This window comes from Mirounga angustirostris, unplaced genomic scaffold (genome assembly GCF_029215605.1).
Source record: "Mirounga angustirostris isolate CCGP_5_RB_7025 unplaced genomic scaffold, mMirAng1.0.hap1 SCAF_6, whole genome shotgun sequence".
NCBI lineage: Eukaryota > Metazoa > Chordata > Mammalia > Carnivora > Phocidae > Mirounga > Mirounga angustirostris.
Window position 1 is genome coordinate 52739380 of NW_026991714.1, and position 16886 is coordinate 52756265.

Below are 16886 nucleotides of genomic sequence, written 5' to 3' on the forward strand. Positions count from 1 at the left end.
ATTTCTTGAGCCTTTGGCCTAAACCCAGCTTGATTCAAAATGTAGCAATATAGCAAAAATAACAATAGTACCTACCTCAACAAGTTTAGAGAATTAAATGAGTTAATGTCAGTATGATGGGTAAATAAGTTAACACACTGACTAGTACATACTAAGGGCTCAATAAGGGTTAATCATTTTAATTACTAAAAGATATTATCATCATTATTATTTTATACTTTCTGATGGTGGCCCAGCCTGCAAAACTCTGTGGAAAATTAAGCTAAGCACAGATTAATCATCTTTAGAATCATACAAGCATCTGACTGAAGCTCTTTCACTTAGGAGTATTAGCCAGCTCAATGCCAGGCAAGCCCAAGTTTAATAATCCACAGTTATGAAGAAGAAACATACATTGGGTTTTTTTTCCAGGATAATTGCATATTTTCTTTCCTTTTTTTAAGTCATTGCTTTATTTGTGTGTGTGTGTGTGTGTGTGTACATATGTATGTATATATAAAGAAGTAGGCTCCATATCCAATGTGGGGCTTGAACTCATGCCTTGAGGCCAAGAGTCACATGCTGTACTGGCTGAGCCAGACAGGTGCCTCGAGTATTTTCTTCTTTTCAAAAATGCGTATCTACACATACACAGTTTAAACTCTATATATGTGTTAAGGTCTATCCAATCTTGGGATTTTCCTCCAGCACATACTCATTCTTTTCATAAGACCTATTCACAAGATTTTGATGTCTTTAAAGGCAGAAATGGTTTACAGGCAAAACAGTGTGTTCCATTTTAATCTTGTTATTGTTGTTAAATTTGTTATTAAAAATTATCTGTTCTCTATATATGCTCATATAAAGTATAAACTCATTTTGTTTCTTACCTGACTCATGAGATTATGTATGTCTTACTAGGTCACCAAACGTGATGAAGACTCTTCTTTGATGCAGCTAAAAGAAGAATTTAGAACCTATGAAGCTTTGCGGCGAGAACATGACTCCCAGATAGTGCAAATTGCCATGGAAGCAGGCTTACGAATTGCACCAGACCAATGGTCCTCTTTACTTTATGGAGACCAGTCTCACAAGTCTCATATGCAGTCAATTATTGACAAGGTAGACCCTTTTTTGTTCCTTACTTCTTGGACTAATCTTGGAGTTTTGGTAATTCATGATTTAGTAATTTATTTAATAAATGTATGTTAAAGTGAATACTGTGTGTCAGGCTCTTATAAATTACATTATCTGGAACCATGAGAGACGATGGACTCTGAAAAACAAACAGGGTTCTAGAGGGGAGGGGGGTGGGAGGATGGGTTAGCCTGGTGGTGGGTATTGAGGAGGGCACATTCTGCATGGAGCACTGGGTGTTATGCACAAACAATGAATCATGGAACACTTCATCTAAAACTAATGATGTAATGTATGGGGATTAACATAAGAATAAAAAAAATAATAAATTACATTATCTGTAGCTGAGTATCATAGCTTGTCACATAGTAATACCAGTTTGTTTATATAAAGGGTTTTTTAAATTAATGTATAATTGACATTATTCATATAAGATTTGACTAGTGTTATAATAGTTTATCTGGCACACTCTAGTTTATTTTGAGAGTCTTCCATCTCTATTATTGTTGCCTCTCTCCCTTCTTGTTTTGTTCCCTGAGTTTTAATCATTGTGTTAATTAAACCCATTTTCTAAATGCCTTTATTGTCTTCCTGTAACAGCCATTCAGTGTTCTGGAGAATGTATACATTGAGGTTTCTTATGATTCTTAGCCACAATAATTTCACATAATAAGTTACCAGTCATTCTAGGTTTGATCAAATTTTCAATAAACTTATTTCTACTTTATCTCTTCTTTGTTATGATAAAAGATCACTAGAGTACACATGGTCAGGCTCCATTGTTTGTTGCTGGCTCTAAGTGCTATATTTAATTCTATTAAAACTAGGATAATCCTATAATTGTTTTTGTTGTAATTCAACATGAAGTATATGAAAGTATAGGAAAGTATAGGAAGTCTTAAAGCACCATGTAAATATATATGTTATGATAGCATTAACTTTTACTATTTTACCTTAAATACTTAAAACTAGAGAGATGATTATACTTTAGAGTCCACCCACATTTAATTTAAAGAAATAAGATCAAGATGTAAGGGTAGATCAAATATAATACTATTTAACACTTACTGAGAGTTTACTGGTGCCTGGTCGTTTTAAATAATCCATTTAATTCTTTCAATAACCCTGTATTGTCCCAGGGAGATAGATTAAGTACATTTCTCCAGGATCACATAGGTAATCAGTGACAGGGCTGGATTTGAAGTTGGGTATACTGACTCTAGAATCCCTGTTCTTAACCACCAAATCTTTCCAGACTATTCTGTCACTTTTTGTTATTCCCAAGAAAGGATTATTTGAATGAGTAGTGTATTGATGTCAAAGGACAATTGGGGAATGTGTTTTATATGCTTGTTACACAATTTTCAGTATAATGTATATTACTTGTTTTGTCCTATAAATCTTTTCTAGATACTTTTGCCCAAACTTTACCTGCAACTCCTAGGTCTGAAATTATGCAACTGACCGATTATAATGTATTGAAACCTTAGTAATGGTCTCTTAAAGAAGTAACTTTCTACCTCTGAAGAGAAACTTGGCTTGCTTTTATAAAGGTTCTACAAGCAGGTTGACCTTTTTGTGTGAACTAGACTATATAATTTATCCTGTAACAGTATCTTCACATCATGAGCAATAGTTTGAATTTAATATCCAGAGACCTTCTTACAACAAACTGCTAAACTTTGCAGTGTATGTGGCATCTTATTATCTAGAACAGTATAACTTTCTGTGGTAGTGAAAATGTTCTATATATGCACTAATATGGTGATCACTAGCCACCCACGGCTGTTTAGCACCCAAAATGTGACTGTGCAACTGAAGAGCTACATTTTTATTTTATTAATTTTAACTTAAATAGCCACATACTGCTAATGGCTACTGTGTTGGACCCTACAGAGAATTTATTAAAAGTGATATGAAAAGCAATAATCATAGTAAATTAATGGATAAACATGAATTATCAGTTCACAAAGAAGAAACATATGTAATTGATAGGATAAATTCAGCCCCAGTAATAATTAAATGCACATTTAAAACGAATATTACAAATATTGCCTATTAAATTAGCAAAAGAGACATATATTGCCATACATTGCTTATGGTTTGTAAAATGCATTAGTTAAAACCTTTGGGAAACAATTTGTCAGTGAATAAAAACTCAAAAATGTTCATGTCCTTTGATCAAATTTGCTCTTTCCAGGAATATATTTTAAGGAAATAATCCAAACTTTGAAAAAGGTTATGAGTTCAAAAGTGTTAATTGCTACATTATTTATAAAGTAGAAAATAAGCAGATGGTTAAAGAAGTTATCTAGCTCTCTGCTCAGAATACGGTTATATGGCCATTAAAATAAGTTATTTCAAGACAGATACTCTCTTCAGCTGATAAATAACATTCAGTTTCTTTTTAAAAAAGTGTAATATTTTTATTAAGTATCAGTGATGGATACATGGGTGTTGTCATTATATTAGACAGTTTAAAATATTTCATAATAAAAATGGTTAGCAGTAGAAAAATGCTTTTGTTATAATATTAATGGTAGCCAAAACCATAAGTGTGTAAATGATTTTAAGTTTATAAAAAGCATGCAAAGATGAAAAAATTGAATAAAGGCATGTTAGCATTTGAATGGTTATTTCTCATGTTTTTTAAAATGTATGCTTTTTTTAAAAAAAAAATTACCTTTTAAAGAGTGACCTTTTAGGGTCTCATCTATATTAATAAATGTTTCCAAGTAAGCACCTTTAGTTACTATAATCTAATCAATTTCCCCCTATTAAAGGTCGTATATGTAGGGCCTCTTAGGGAGTTAATGTAAGAAAGTGTGTCATTAATTAAGCTTGAGGAAAATATACAGCCTGATAGCTTCCAAGAATCCCAAACCATTATAAGATTATTTTTGAGCTGGAGTGGACTTTGGAAATTTTTTAGTCCATATCACAGATGGACTTCGATTGAGTCCGTAAAGATTATATCCGGTGTCATGATTTGTGGTCTCTAACAAAACCTGAACTCAAGCTCAGTTTGACTGAGTTCAGTTTCATTGTTCTTGGTATTGTATAGTGTTATCTCTAGACTCCAAATTTCAGTTCTTTGGAAGCACTCCAAGAACCAAACTAATATAGTGCTCTAAGAACGTTAAGACAGAAAGAGTATACTTCCAAATTGAGGAATTGAGAAAGGGCTCACATTTGAGGAATGTGCCATCAGAGGGAAGAGAGTTTACAATCTGCCAAGCTGTGAATGCAGGGAAGTGCAGGGTTTGCTCAGGCACCAGTAATCCAGTTTGGCCAAAGCCTGGAATGTGTGGGAGGATAAAATTAAATATAATAAGTTGCAAAAATGACTGCAATATTGTAAATAATCTTTACTTTAAAAGGATTAGCTGGTTTTTGGAAAGTTAATATTTATCGTTTTTAAGTTGCAGACCCCAGCCTCTTTTGCACAAAGTGTTCAGGAACTAACAATTGCTCTCCAGCGAACTGGAGATCCAGCAAATTTGAACCGACTAAGACCCCATTTGGAGCTATTGGCAAACATTGACCCTAGTCCAGGTAAATAAACCTAAGGGAAATTAATGGACTGTCCTATGAGTGCCTCAGTGCTGCTCAGTGATTCTTTTAATTAATTATCTTTTGTTACATTCCTTGAGAATTTCCCATTTACACAGTATTTAAGTTTCTGCCCCAACCTTGTCCATCTGTTTATTGCTTCAACCAGTATTTATTTAAAACCTTTGTACTTCCTGCTCACTTCACTAGGGAAGTAGATTCACTCTGGGATCCTTCCCATATCACAGAATTGTGCTGTATTTACTATTCTCATCTGTTTTGACAAAACACAGGTTCTCTAATTTTTTCTGTATCCTATGTCCTTAGTTGCATTTTCTTGGCCCCATTTTTTCCCCCACTCTGTGATGATAATGTCTAATTCATCAAGTATCCTCTCTTGCATATTTTTACTTTGTCAACCCTTTTCTTGCTCCTTGCCCTTGACCTGAAAATCACCCAACTTTCATTTTTCACATCTAAGGTATTTTTAGCTTGTGTCCTGCACCTGAGCTAAAAAACTCCTAATATTCACAAGTAATTTCCCAGTCTCGAATTCCAAAGGCGGTTTCTCAGTCCTCAAATTACTTGATTTCTCTTTAGCATTTGATAATGTTGTCGGCTAATTCCTCAATATAGAAACTCCTGATACCTTATCTTTCTGTACTCTCATAGTTTCCTTCTGACTTGTTTAAATGCTCCTTCTGTCTTATTTTGACCACTCTTCCCTCCTGCCCACTAAGGACTAGGCCAGTTGTGTTCTTGGAATTTTGGTTTTTTTGCATTCTATTGATGATTCAGGTCATTCATTGGGTATCACTTTCTGTAGAAAATAGACTCCCAAATATCTCTTATCATTGTTGTCTCTTCATCACTCCAGACTTACTTTCCCAAATGCTTTCTGAGAGTCTTCATCATCTCTGATCTTCAAAGCAAATTCTTCTTCACTTGATTCCAGCTCGTCCTCCTGTATTCTCTGTTAAATGACCTCATTGTCTGAGGTATTTACACTTAAAACCCGAGTCTCTTGTCTTAGCTTGTATCTTTTCCTTTTACTTGCTCTACATACCATTTCAGACAACAGGATCTATCTGTTCTTTCACAATATCCCTCTATCCCATGCTGGTTAATACTGCATTGGTGAGGGCCTTATTTTACCTGAGACTGGATGCCTTCCATTTTCCTCTACTCTCAATTTTTACAGTCCAGCCCACTTACTGCTGCAAAATAAATCACATCTCTGATCTTATTTCTGTGCTCATAAACTTTCAGTGACACCCCATTGCTTATTGAATAAGGTTTGGAACTCTTGACAGTGGCATTCCAGGGCCCTCTAATTTTTTATTTTATTTTATTTTTTTATCAATCTACCTTTATAGAATTTACTATCAATGGGGCACCTGGGTGGCTCAGTCAGTTAGGTGTCTGCCTTCGGTTCAGGTCATGATGTCAGGGTCCTGGGATCGAGCCCTGCACTGGGCTCCCTCAACGGAGAGCCTGCTTCTCCCTCTCCCTCTGCTGCTCCCACTGCTTGTGTGCTCTCTCTGTCTTTCTCTCTCTTTCTCAAGTAAATAAAATCTTAAAAAAAATTTTTTACTATCAAAATTGCTTACTCAAACCAGATCAGATGTATTCCTAGAATATAGTCGACATTTTTCTTTTTTCACTATTGTGCTTTGCTCATTCTGAGGAATCAAAAGAGCACTTCCACAAGTTCACCACCCCATCAACCACCAACCTGTTTATCTGTATCTGTGCCAATATAGTCTGCAGTCCTTGTATAACAGTGGATAAACTGTACCTCTAAGCTCAGGCCCTTCTCCCTTCTCATGTTCCTAATATCATCTTGTCAAGTATATCACTTCATATCACTTCTGTTTCTTATATCATCAAGTTTCCTTCTCTACTGGAGTATTTCTGTCAACATACAAACATCCTATTACTCCTGTCATCATAACCCACTTGGACAACATTTGCCATCCACCTACTACTATTTTTCTTTCTTTCTTTTTTTTTTTTTTAAACATGCTCTCAAACTCACTCCAATCAGGCATTTTATCTCTACTGTCAACCAGAACGGTTCTGTCAAGGTCACAGGTGATTTCCATGAAGTTAAATCCAGACATCAGTTCTTGGTTCTCATTTATTTGACCTGTTAGCAGCATTTAATGTTGTTGTTCACTTTCTGATCCTCTTAACACTTTTTTCACTTGACTTTCCGAGTTTCATTCTCATTTTATTGGACCCTCCTCTGAGCCTTCTTTGCTAATTTCTCATCTCCATACCCTCGCACTTTTGGATTGCTCCCAGAGTTTAATACATGTATCTCTTTTCTAATTATACCCATTCCCTAGATAATATCATCTAGTCTCATAGCTTTAAATATTATTTACATGACTCACAAATTTACTATATTTCATCAGTTCTGAAGTCCACATTTCTTTTGATCTTAGCATTTCTGAAATTGGGATGCATCTATGTAAGTAATGACGTGTAATTTAATTAACAATCTTTTTTATTTTGGTGGCACATAAAATAATGGTGTATGTTGCAGTTGATTTAGAATCTGTGAAACATGCAGTATATCAGCCCAAAACTTCTTCCTGAATTCTTTTGCTCAACATCCAGCAGGCCTACTTGAATATCTAGTAAGAATTTCAAACTTAGTGGCACCTGGGTGGCTCAGATGGTTAAGTGTCTGCCTTCGCCTCAGGTCATGGATCTCCAGGTCCTGGAACTGAGGGCCACATCGGGCTCCCAGCTCAGTGGGGAGTCTGCTTCTCCCTCTCCCTCTGCCTCTCCCCCTGCTTGTGCTCTCTCTGTCTCTCTCTTTCAAATGAATAAATTAAAACATCTTTTAAAAAAAAAGAATTTCAAACTTAATCTGTCCAAAAGTGAGTTCCAAACACTGCCCTAACCCCACCTCCCATTCCTTTTAGTGGCAACTACAACCTTCCATTTCATTTCCTCAGTTCAAACACCTTGGAGATCTCTTCAACTCTTCTTTCTCACATGTGGTACATCTGATCCAATAGCATACCCTGTAGGCCCTTCCCTTTAAAATCCATCTAGAATCCATCTGCTTATCACCTTCACTGCTACTATACTCATCTCTCTTCAGGGATTACAGAATAGCCTCCTATTGTCTGTCTGGTTTTAGCATAAGAACTAGAGTGATCCTGTTACCCGTCTGCTCAAAAATTCTCCAGAACTGATTGAGCCCTGGGTTGGGCTCCACACTCAGCATGGAGTCGGCTTCAGATTCTCCCCCTTTCCCTGCTCCCATACACGCGTGCTCTCTCACTCACTCGCTCTCTAAAATAAATAAATAAAATCTTGAAAAAAAAATCTCCAGTGCTTTCTGTTGGTCAGTAAAAGCGAAAATCTTTCCCATGACCTACCAAGCCTCAAGTGATGTGGGGTTCTTTACCTCTTTCTAAGCTTATTTCCTATTCTTTTCTACCTAATTCATTCCTTTCCAGTTTGACCTCCGTGGAACATGCCCGGCATATTCCCACATCAGGGCCTTTCCACTTATTTTTCTCTTTTCCTAGAACCATTTTTTTCCTAATATATCCACAAGGCACACTCATTCCCCTTCTGTTTTCAGGTCTTTAATCAAATGTAACCTTTTCAAGGAGACATTCTCAGGCCACCCAGTCTAAAATTTTAAACATATCAGTCCCACTCCCTTTCTTTGCTCTATTTATTCAAGTCATCATTATGTAAATTATTTATATTTCGATTATCTTATTTATTGTCTGTCTCCTCTCCTTGGATATAATGGTTTTTTGTTTTGATCACTGTTGCTTCCCTAGCAACTAGAACAATACCTGGGACTTAGTAGGTGTTCCAAACTACTTTTTTATATGACTGTTCTCTTCACCCTCTCTATATCTTAGTTTTTTTTTTCCAAGTGAAACTCACAAGTGGAAGTCCTTCAAAGCCTCATTCACAGCCATCACCTAGAAGCCTCTCAGAGTGTCTCCAAGAGGAATTCATCTCTATGTTTGTGTTCTCACTTCTTTTTATATTTTCTCCTAGAGAATATTTCATATTTGTGGTTAACTTTTCCTTTATAAAATCACAGCACTGACACTAGACAAATATTAAATGAAGAGGATATATAGCAGAGTTGCTTTATATAGTGACTCTTCTATTCATTCAGACTTCTTAAACATTCTGTTTACCAATACTTCATTTATGCAGAATTTCAAAATGGCCATTACAAATTGGCTAGTCCACAGTTAAGTTTTGTTTGGTCCACACAGTGTTGGTCTGCACAATATTCTAAATTTTTTAGGTAAAACTTGAAATTGGGTAATTTTACATGAAAATCTTAAATTTTAGTTTTCCCTGGGAAACAGCGGTGTATCTGGAGTGCCAGCCTTACATCGTCACGTAACGGCAATCAGCTAAAGATGAATAGTAACCATAACCTTAGATGTGGGCCACACTCTACAGTTCAGCACAGACCCCGTCTCTGTCTCTCTGTCATCATTCCCAGCGCTGAGTGTCTAATGGTGATTGCCATTTATTGTCTGGCCTACATAATTTCTTTATGCTACCTTCCCTGTCCCTGTAGTTATTTTACTTTACAATCCATTCTTTAAAATGATGTTTAGGTGAATACGTTATTACCTGAAAAGCTGTATGAAGCCTAACTTGATTTCACTGAAGGGCTGACACTAACTCTTTTGTTAGTTTAATAATATTGGGCAAAATATTGAAAACATCATTTAAAAAAGTTTTTTGATTTGTTGTGTAGATGCTCCTCCTCCTACTTGGGAGCAGCTGGAAAATGGACTGGTTGCTGTGCGGACTGTGGTACATGGGCTAGTAGACTATATCCAGAACCATAGCAAAAAGGGAGCAGATCAACAGCAGGTAAGGGGGAAGTTGGAAACTTAGAAGTAAGCCACTGTGGATGTTACGACAGATACAAACAAAACCAACAAGATGACATGAATATTTTGAGACTCTGACTATAGAAACTATAAATTACTTTAATATGGTTTACACCCAGTTTAATGGATTTGTGTAGTGATTTTATCTGGCAACAATGGAATGAAATAATCCTGTGGGTCTAATGTTGCACTGGAGTCATTTTTCACTTTGGATATATAGCAGCGTTTGATTCTGTGCTAAAGGTTCTATGTTAAGTAAAATGATTCTCTTTGGTTACTGTTACATTTTAGTTTGACAGTATATATCACTTTTTAATGCTGTATCTGTCCAGTACTGTTCATATATTTGTATAAATGCTTTTTTTGTAGTAGTATTTTAACATTTTTCATTCATTCATATAATGTCTGCTGTGCAAGAGGGCCAAATTTTCCTCAAATACTTTTAAATGAAATATATGACAGTAAAACGTAATAGCTTATGGTATGACTACAGTTTTTCATTTTATTCCCAATAACTTTATTTTGCCCTCGTGATTTATGTTAGGTTCACTAGATCTTTTATTTTGCAATAGTAAGCTTGTGAAATTAAAACATTGTTATTAATTTATCTGGTTCAGATTAATTAATTAAATAATTTATAATAAATTAATCTATTAACAATAGATTATTCAATATTTCTTTTTTCTTTGAGAGGCAAGAAACATTAAGTTCCATTCAGTATCCTGCTGAGTAGGGGGGCACCTGGCTGACTTGGTAGAACATGCGACTCTTGATCTCAGGGTTGTGAGTTCAAGCCCCACGTTGGGTATTACTTAAAAATAAAATCTTTTTTTAAAGAAAGTATCCTGCTGAGTAGAATAATATGGATACAGTTTTCCTAAATTATCTAAGCATAGACCAGACTTTATTTTATGATAAGAAATAAAAGATTAAAAACTTATTTTTAACTCCATGTTCTATTAGACATCATGAAGAATGTAACAATAAGATTAATTTTTTAAGCTCTGTTGATAGGTGATAAAATGGTAATCAAATCGATAGGTAATCAAATTTCATTTAGCTTAGTATTGTGTTTGATATCTCGTTAACTCCCAAGTCCATCCTCCTGTCTTATGCTAGAAAATAATAGTTTCGGGCGCCTGGGTGGCTCAGTTGGTTGAGCGACTGCCTTCAGCTCAGGTCATGATCCTGGAGTCCCGGGATCGAGTCCCACGTCGGGCTCCCTGCTCAGCAGGGAGTCTGCTTCTCTCTCTGACCCTCCGCCCTCTCATGCTCTCTATCAAATAAATAAATAAAATCTTTAAAAAAAAAAAAAAAAAAAAAGAAAATAATAGTTTCATTTGTACTTTTAGAGTTACTGTATGTCCTTGATATGTTCTTCTGCATATCAAGAATTGGTTACAGAGTATTTTTCATTTATAGAGCCTACTATAGATTCGTGTTGTGTCATAGGAAACTCTAGTTGTAAATATAGCTATACTAAACATTGTCCAAAACAAATATTAGAACACATATTAAACATTGGAAAGCCCTAAACTCCAGTGGTTTGTTTGTCCATTATAAACCTGGAAAGAAAATGATAAAGCCGTTGTGAGATTTAATCTAGGATTTATATGATGCTACATGTTTGAGAATTAGTGCCAATATGTCAAAAAATCAGGACCCCATTCTTTATAATTAATTTATTTTTGGACTCAGACTTCAGACAGAATGGCTTTCTAACACTTGCTCTGGGCAGTCTAGTTAATTGTGTGAGTTAGTTTGAATCGGTGTCTAATGTTTTAACTTTGGTCTCAGCCTCCACAGCATAGCAAATATAAAACATACATGTGTCGAGATATGAAGCAGAGGGGAGGATGCCCTCGTGGGGCCAGCTGTACGTTTGCACACTCACAGGAGGAACTGGAGAAGTAAGTGTGAAAGTTGTTAAACTCAACCTTCTAATAACTTGTTATGAAATAAGGTAGAGTTACTAAGTAGAATAATTCGCCACTGTTAGGAAACAGAAAAGGAGCAGTTGCATGCTCTTTAATGAATGGGAAATGTTTAAAAAGTAATACAGATTTTTTAAAAAGAAAACTGAAGTAAGTTTCTTCGGCTTTCATTATATCGTGCCCACAAATAGGAAACTATAGAAGTGAATCATTTGCACTACCAAAAAAATTTAAAACTCTAAAAATTTTCATCAATTTTAAATAATTGAATTGATTTTAACTAATTGAATAATGTATTTCCAATTGAAAAATTTGCCCTCTGTTCACGAAATTGTTTTATTGACAGGCGTAACTTCACAGATTTTCTTTTAAATTTCGAAGATTGGGGTGCCTGGGTGGCTCAGTTGTTAAGCATCTGCCTTCGGCTCAGGTCATGATGCCAGGGTCCTGGGATCGAGCCCTGCGTCGGGCTCCCTGCTCAGCGGGGAGTCTGCTTCTCCCTCCTCCACTCCCCCTGCTTGTGTTCCCTCTCTCTCTGTGTCTCTCTCTCTGTCAAATAACTAACTAAATAAATAAAATCTTTAAAATAAATAATAAATAAATTTCAAAGATCAGATAATTCCAGTGTTAAATTTTCCATAGTAGAAAGAAAAGAAAACCTCTTAATTTTTTTTATAAAGCCAGTGTAACATTGCCCCCAAACTTGACAAAGATAGCACAATTAAAGAAAATACAAATCCATCTCACATATTAATATTTTAAAAATCCCAAATATTAGCATTCAGTAAAGTAGACACCATGAAGTGCAAAGGTAACACAATATAATTACTTTAGGGTTAGAGAGGAAATACCATGTGATTATATGCAAAGATGCCAAAAGGCATTTGAGTAAAATCAGATGTTCATAATAGATCAAAATTCTTTAACAGAAGAAAGCTGTCATAGACACTTGCTCAACATAATTGTATCTCAAAAGCTAGTATGACTGCATGATGCTCAATTCGTAAAATAGTAGATTCAGTATCATTGAAGTTGACAGTAAGGCAAAATTTAGCAGTAGTGAGACTATTACTGAACATTCTAGGAGCAGTAGCCACTGTACATACCAAAGAATAAAATCATCATAAAATCATTACATGGAAAAATTCAAGAAGTACTAGAAACAAAAGAAATGAAAATTTTAGCAAATCAAAAATACTACTTTACAGAAATGAATTGTTCTCATAAACTAAAAAGGGAAACATAACCAGTTATAAAGGAAAATAAAGATCTCTTTGGCATTACCAACAACAACAAAAAAGATAAATACCAAATAATAAAGTAACAAGAACTATTGAGGATTGAATTAGTAAGCTACCTACGCACATAAGCGAAGAACTGAATAAATGAAGAAGCATACTGTGTTCTTGGAGAAGACTTACCATTATATAGGTTTTATCTTCTCTTAAACAGTAAATTCAGTGAAATCTCAGTTAGAATCTTAACATGATGATTGTTAGGACCTAACAAAATCCTTAACTGGGGAAAGTAAATACGTACAAATGGCCAGAAAATTTCTGAAAAAATAAGTTTTCAACGGATTACACTAACAACTATTAAGGTGTATTATGAGCTGCAGTGTGCATAAAGACTGTGGTATTAGCATAGGAACGGATAGATCAGTGAAATACGGTGGAAAATCTAGAAAGAATGCCAGACACAATAGGAACTGAGTGTTGTGCTGAAGGTGGTATTTCACCTCAGTAACAAAGAAGACGACATTGAAACAACTGCTATCCATTTGAAAAATAATTAGAACTCAGTTCTTAACCTTTATATCAAAATGAATTATAAATGCATTAGAGATTCAAATCTTTAAGAAGGAAACTGTACTTAGAGATCTTTTCTGTTGTTACTTAATCTTATAATAGTAAAGAATTTTTGAAAGACAACCCAGCATCCGTAAAGGAGAATATTGATAAATATGATTACGTAAAAAATCTAAGATGTGGCCCAAACACCACAATTACAAAAAAAAAGATTGGTGGGGAAATGACATACAGAGGACTGACATCCCTAATATAAACTACAAATCTGTAAGAAGAACCAGTAAATAATACGGATCATGAACAAATAGGCAATTTACAGAAGAATTTTAAAAAAAAAAAGTAAAACAATGTCAACTTCATTGATTGTTAAATACAAATTAAAACAAAATGATATTTTCAGGGGCACCTGTGTGGCTCAGTCATTGAAGCATAGGACTCTTGTTTTCCGCTCAGGTCATGATTTCAGGGTCCTGAAATGGAGGGGCTGGGGTGTCAGGCTCCCCGCTCTGCCGGAGTCTGCTAATCCCTCCACCCCACCCTCCATCCCGCCTCCGTGCATGCATGTGCATGTGTGTTGTGCATGCCTTCTCTAAAATCTTTTTAAAAAATGATATTTTGAACTTAGAAATTAAGACGGACTGTGATACTACCTAGTGTTTGATGAGATAGGGAAAAGGACATTTATTATCATTAGGAATTAGAATAAGTTTTAGAGCACTGTAAGAGTTTCTAATGTGCATACATTAGACTTACAGTTCTGCATCTGGTTAGTCATTTAGTCACACAAGGATGCAAGTACATGTACATAAGCATCTGTTACTGCATTGTTTTAATAGAAAAAAACTAGAAACAACTTAAAATGTACTGACATAAAGGAATATCCAAGTTACAAAGTAGAAGGAGAAGTTACTAAGCAGTCATATATGACCCTATTTCTGTTAATAATAGTCTTACATTCATCTTAATATTAAGGCATGGTATGGAGGGGAAAATCTGTATGATTATGTACCAGACTGTTAACAGTGGTTACACCTAAGGAGTAGTGTCTCCTCTCCGCCCCTCTGAAATTTGTCAAATATGGGAAACATTCGGGAAAATAGCATTATTCTTATGGGGGGTTGTCTTTGAGATTATTTTTTAAAGTGTCCTAGCAGGTGTAAATAGATTTGCTTTCACTGTTGAGCACGGGTAATAGAGTCGATGGCTTAATATTATTCCTGTGGTTAGATTTTAGAGTCTACATGCGTTTTATACTGCAATGTCTGTTTAAATTTAGGCATTATTCTGTATTGTATATATTAATCCACTTTTAAAATAATTTTAATTTTGGGTGGGCACACATAGCATCAGCATCTCTGAATCATATCTAATACAAAGTACTATTCTTAATTTAAAAATTTTAATGGAATAAATGGTAAATTTTTCTCTGCACACTGGCTTTTTGTTTTATTGTTAATTTATAATATAGGCTAACTGTATCCTAAGGCATTTGAGGGAAAGCTAAAGTAAGATATTTCAGAAACTGTCTTCTAAAGATGTTTCTCCCCCCTCCAGTGTTTCAGAAATAGAAATTACAGTAAAAGTAGGTTATAATGCAGATATTAATTAGCATGATTTGTAGTGTTAACAAATACTCATTATAAGGAGTTTTATACTTAGTGTGTTCCTGAGATTTTGTAGTGTCTACACACACAAGTTTTCAAGTTGATAGCTACAGCCAATGTTTCAAGAGAATTTCTAGAAAGTAATATTCGTAGTAGCTTTTCCTTTGTATCTGTTTTTCAAATACATTTTAGTTCTTGGTTTTGCTTTTATAATTTTGGGTTTTGGTGTGTGACTTTGCTTTCTATATAGGTTTCGTAAAATGAACAAACGCCTAGTTCCCAGAAGACCCCTCAGTGCCTCTTTGGGTCAACTTAATGAGGTGGGCCTGCCTTCAGCAGCTGTCCTTCCAGATGAAGGTGCAGTGGATCTGCCTAGCAGAAAAACCCCTGCTCTGCCAAATGGAATTGTATCAGCAGGGAATACGGTAACACAGCTGATTCCCCGAGGGACAGACGCCACCTACGATTCTAGCCTCAAGCCAGGAAAGATAGATCATCTGAGCAGTAGTGCCCCTGGATCCCCTCCTGACCTGTACGTCATTTTTCCTAACTTTTATTTAAAGTTAGTATGGGAAGTAGAGGGAAGAAAGAAAAATCAGTATTTTATTAAAAAAAAAACAAAAAAACAAAAAAAACACACTACATTTTTGGCTTTATTTTGTTCTTTATTTCCTGTGCTAGTGATTTTTAAGAAATAATTAGCGTAAGTGAAATAAGATCAAAGTTTATGAAATTTGTAGAAGAAGTGACTATTGGGGGGAAAAAACGTATTCCCAAATTAAGGCTTTTTTTTTTTTTTTGAACATTTAGTAATTTGTGTATATTAGAAGTATTTTTGAGACCTTAAACTTGACTTGTAGAATCTTATTCCTTTAGGCTAGAATCTGTCCCTAAGAGTATTTCTGCCTTACCTGTGAATCCACATCCTGTACCTCCAAGGGGGCCAACAGATTTGCCTCCTATGCCTGTCACCAAACCACTTCAGATGGTACCACGAGGTTCTCAGTTATACCCAGCACAACAGGCAGATGTTTATTATCAGGATCCTCGAGGAGCTGCGCCACCATTTGAACCAGCACCTTATCAGCAGGGTAATGATCTTTTGTTTATGTTGCTCTCTTTTCTTAGGAGTTATGAGAACAGTTCCAAGAAAGAGTGATCGTATTTGCAGCAGCCTCAAGATAAATAAATGTGTTTATGTAATACTTTGGAAAAAGCAGAGATTTTATGATCACCTAAATAGTATAAAATAAGTGAACTAACAGAGGTATATAAAGCAAACTGCCCATCACTGGAAGCTAGTTATATATTAAATATGTGCATATATTTATGGAAATAACAAGTGACCCAAGTAGACAATAGAAATTTGCTTAACTAAGGCAGTATATATTTTCCTGACCAAAATTTTCTTTGAGCGTGAGAAAGAATTTAATATTACAGTGGGTATAAATTAAACATACAGTATGTTTTTCTTGCTTTCAGTTATCACCTAATATTTTTTCTGGGCCCTGTAGTATATATGAAAAAAATGCAGCATACGTACTGTAGAGAGTTAATAGTGTAGAATCAATATTAGTAAAGAAATAGTAGGAGTATACATACGTAGTGTGTGTGTGCATATATGTGTGTTAAAAATTAAGCATCAGTTGTGGATAATAATAATGTGGTAGAGATTAACTGCAAGGCTCAAGGGGGATCATTGAGAACTTGAGGAATCAAAAAGACTTAATGAAAGAATGCCCTAAATAGAAGTATGGGAATAAAAATATAAATTTATGAATGGATTGCAAGGATGACAGTCTAGAGTTGAGGAGGAATAAGGGGACTTTTGTTAAACCAGGTGTGAGTATTGAGGCCTGGATTAGTGTGGTGGGAAAGAAGAAGGAGGGATTTGAAAAAATAGTCAAATTTGAAAAATTAGCCAGCTTTAATGACAATACCAGGTATGGATAGTGAAGGAGTGGAGAT

The 16886-nt window shown here is 35.2% G+C and overlaps 1 protein-coding gene across 3 annotated transcripts in view; it reads left to right on the forward strand.

Moving 5' to 3' along the window:
• RC3H1 (ring finger and CCCH-type domains 1) overlaps positions 1 to 16886 on the forward strand; it is an 83916-nt gene that overhangs the window by 44349 nt on the left and 22681 nt on the right. For all 3 annotated transcript variants that reach the window (XM_045877425.3, XM_045877427.3, XM_045877426.3), the window contains exons 6-11: positions 901 to 1101; positions 4539 to 4671; positions 9434 to 9552; positions 11370 to 11482; positions 15169 to 15450; positions 15795 to 16009. In XM_045877425.3, the coding sequence (XP_045733381.1) occupies positions 901 to 1101; positions 4539 to 4671; positions 9434 to 9552; positions 11370 to 11482; positions 15169 to 15450; positions 15795 to 16009 (1063 nt within the window). The remainder of the gene's footprint in view (positions 1 to 900; positions 1102 to 4538; positions 4672 to 9433; positions 9553 to 11369; positions 11483 to 15168; positions 15451 to 15794; positions 16010 to 16886) is intronic.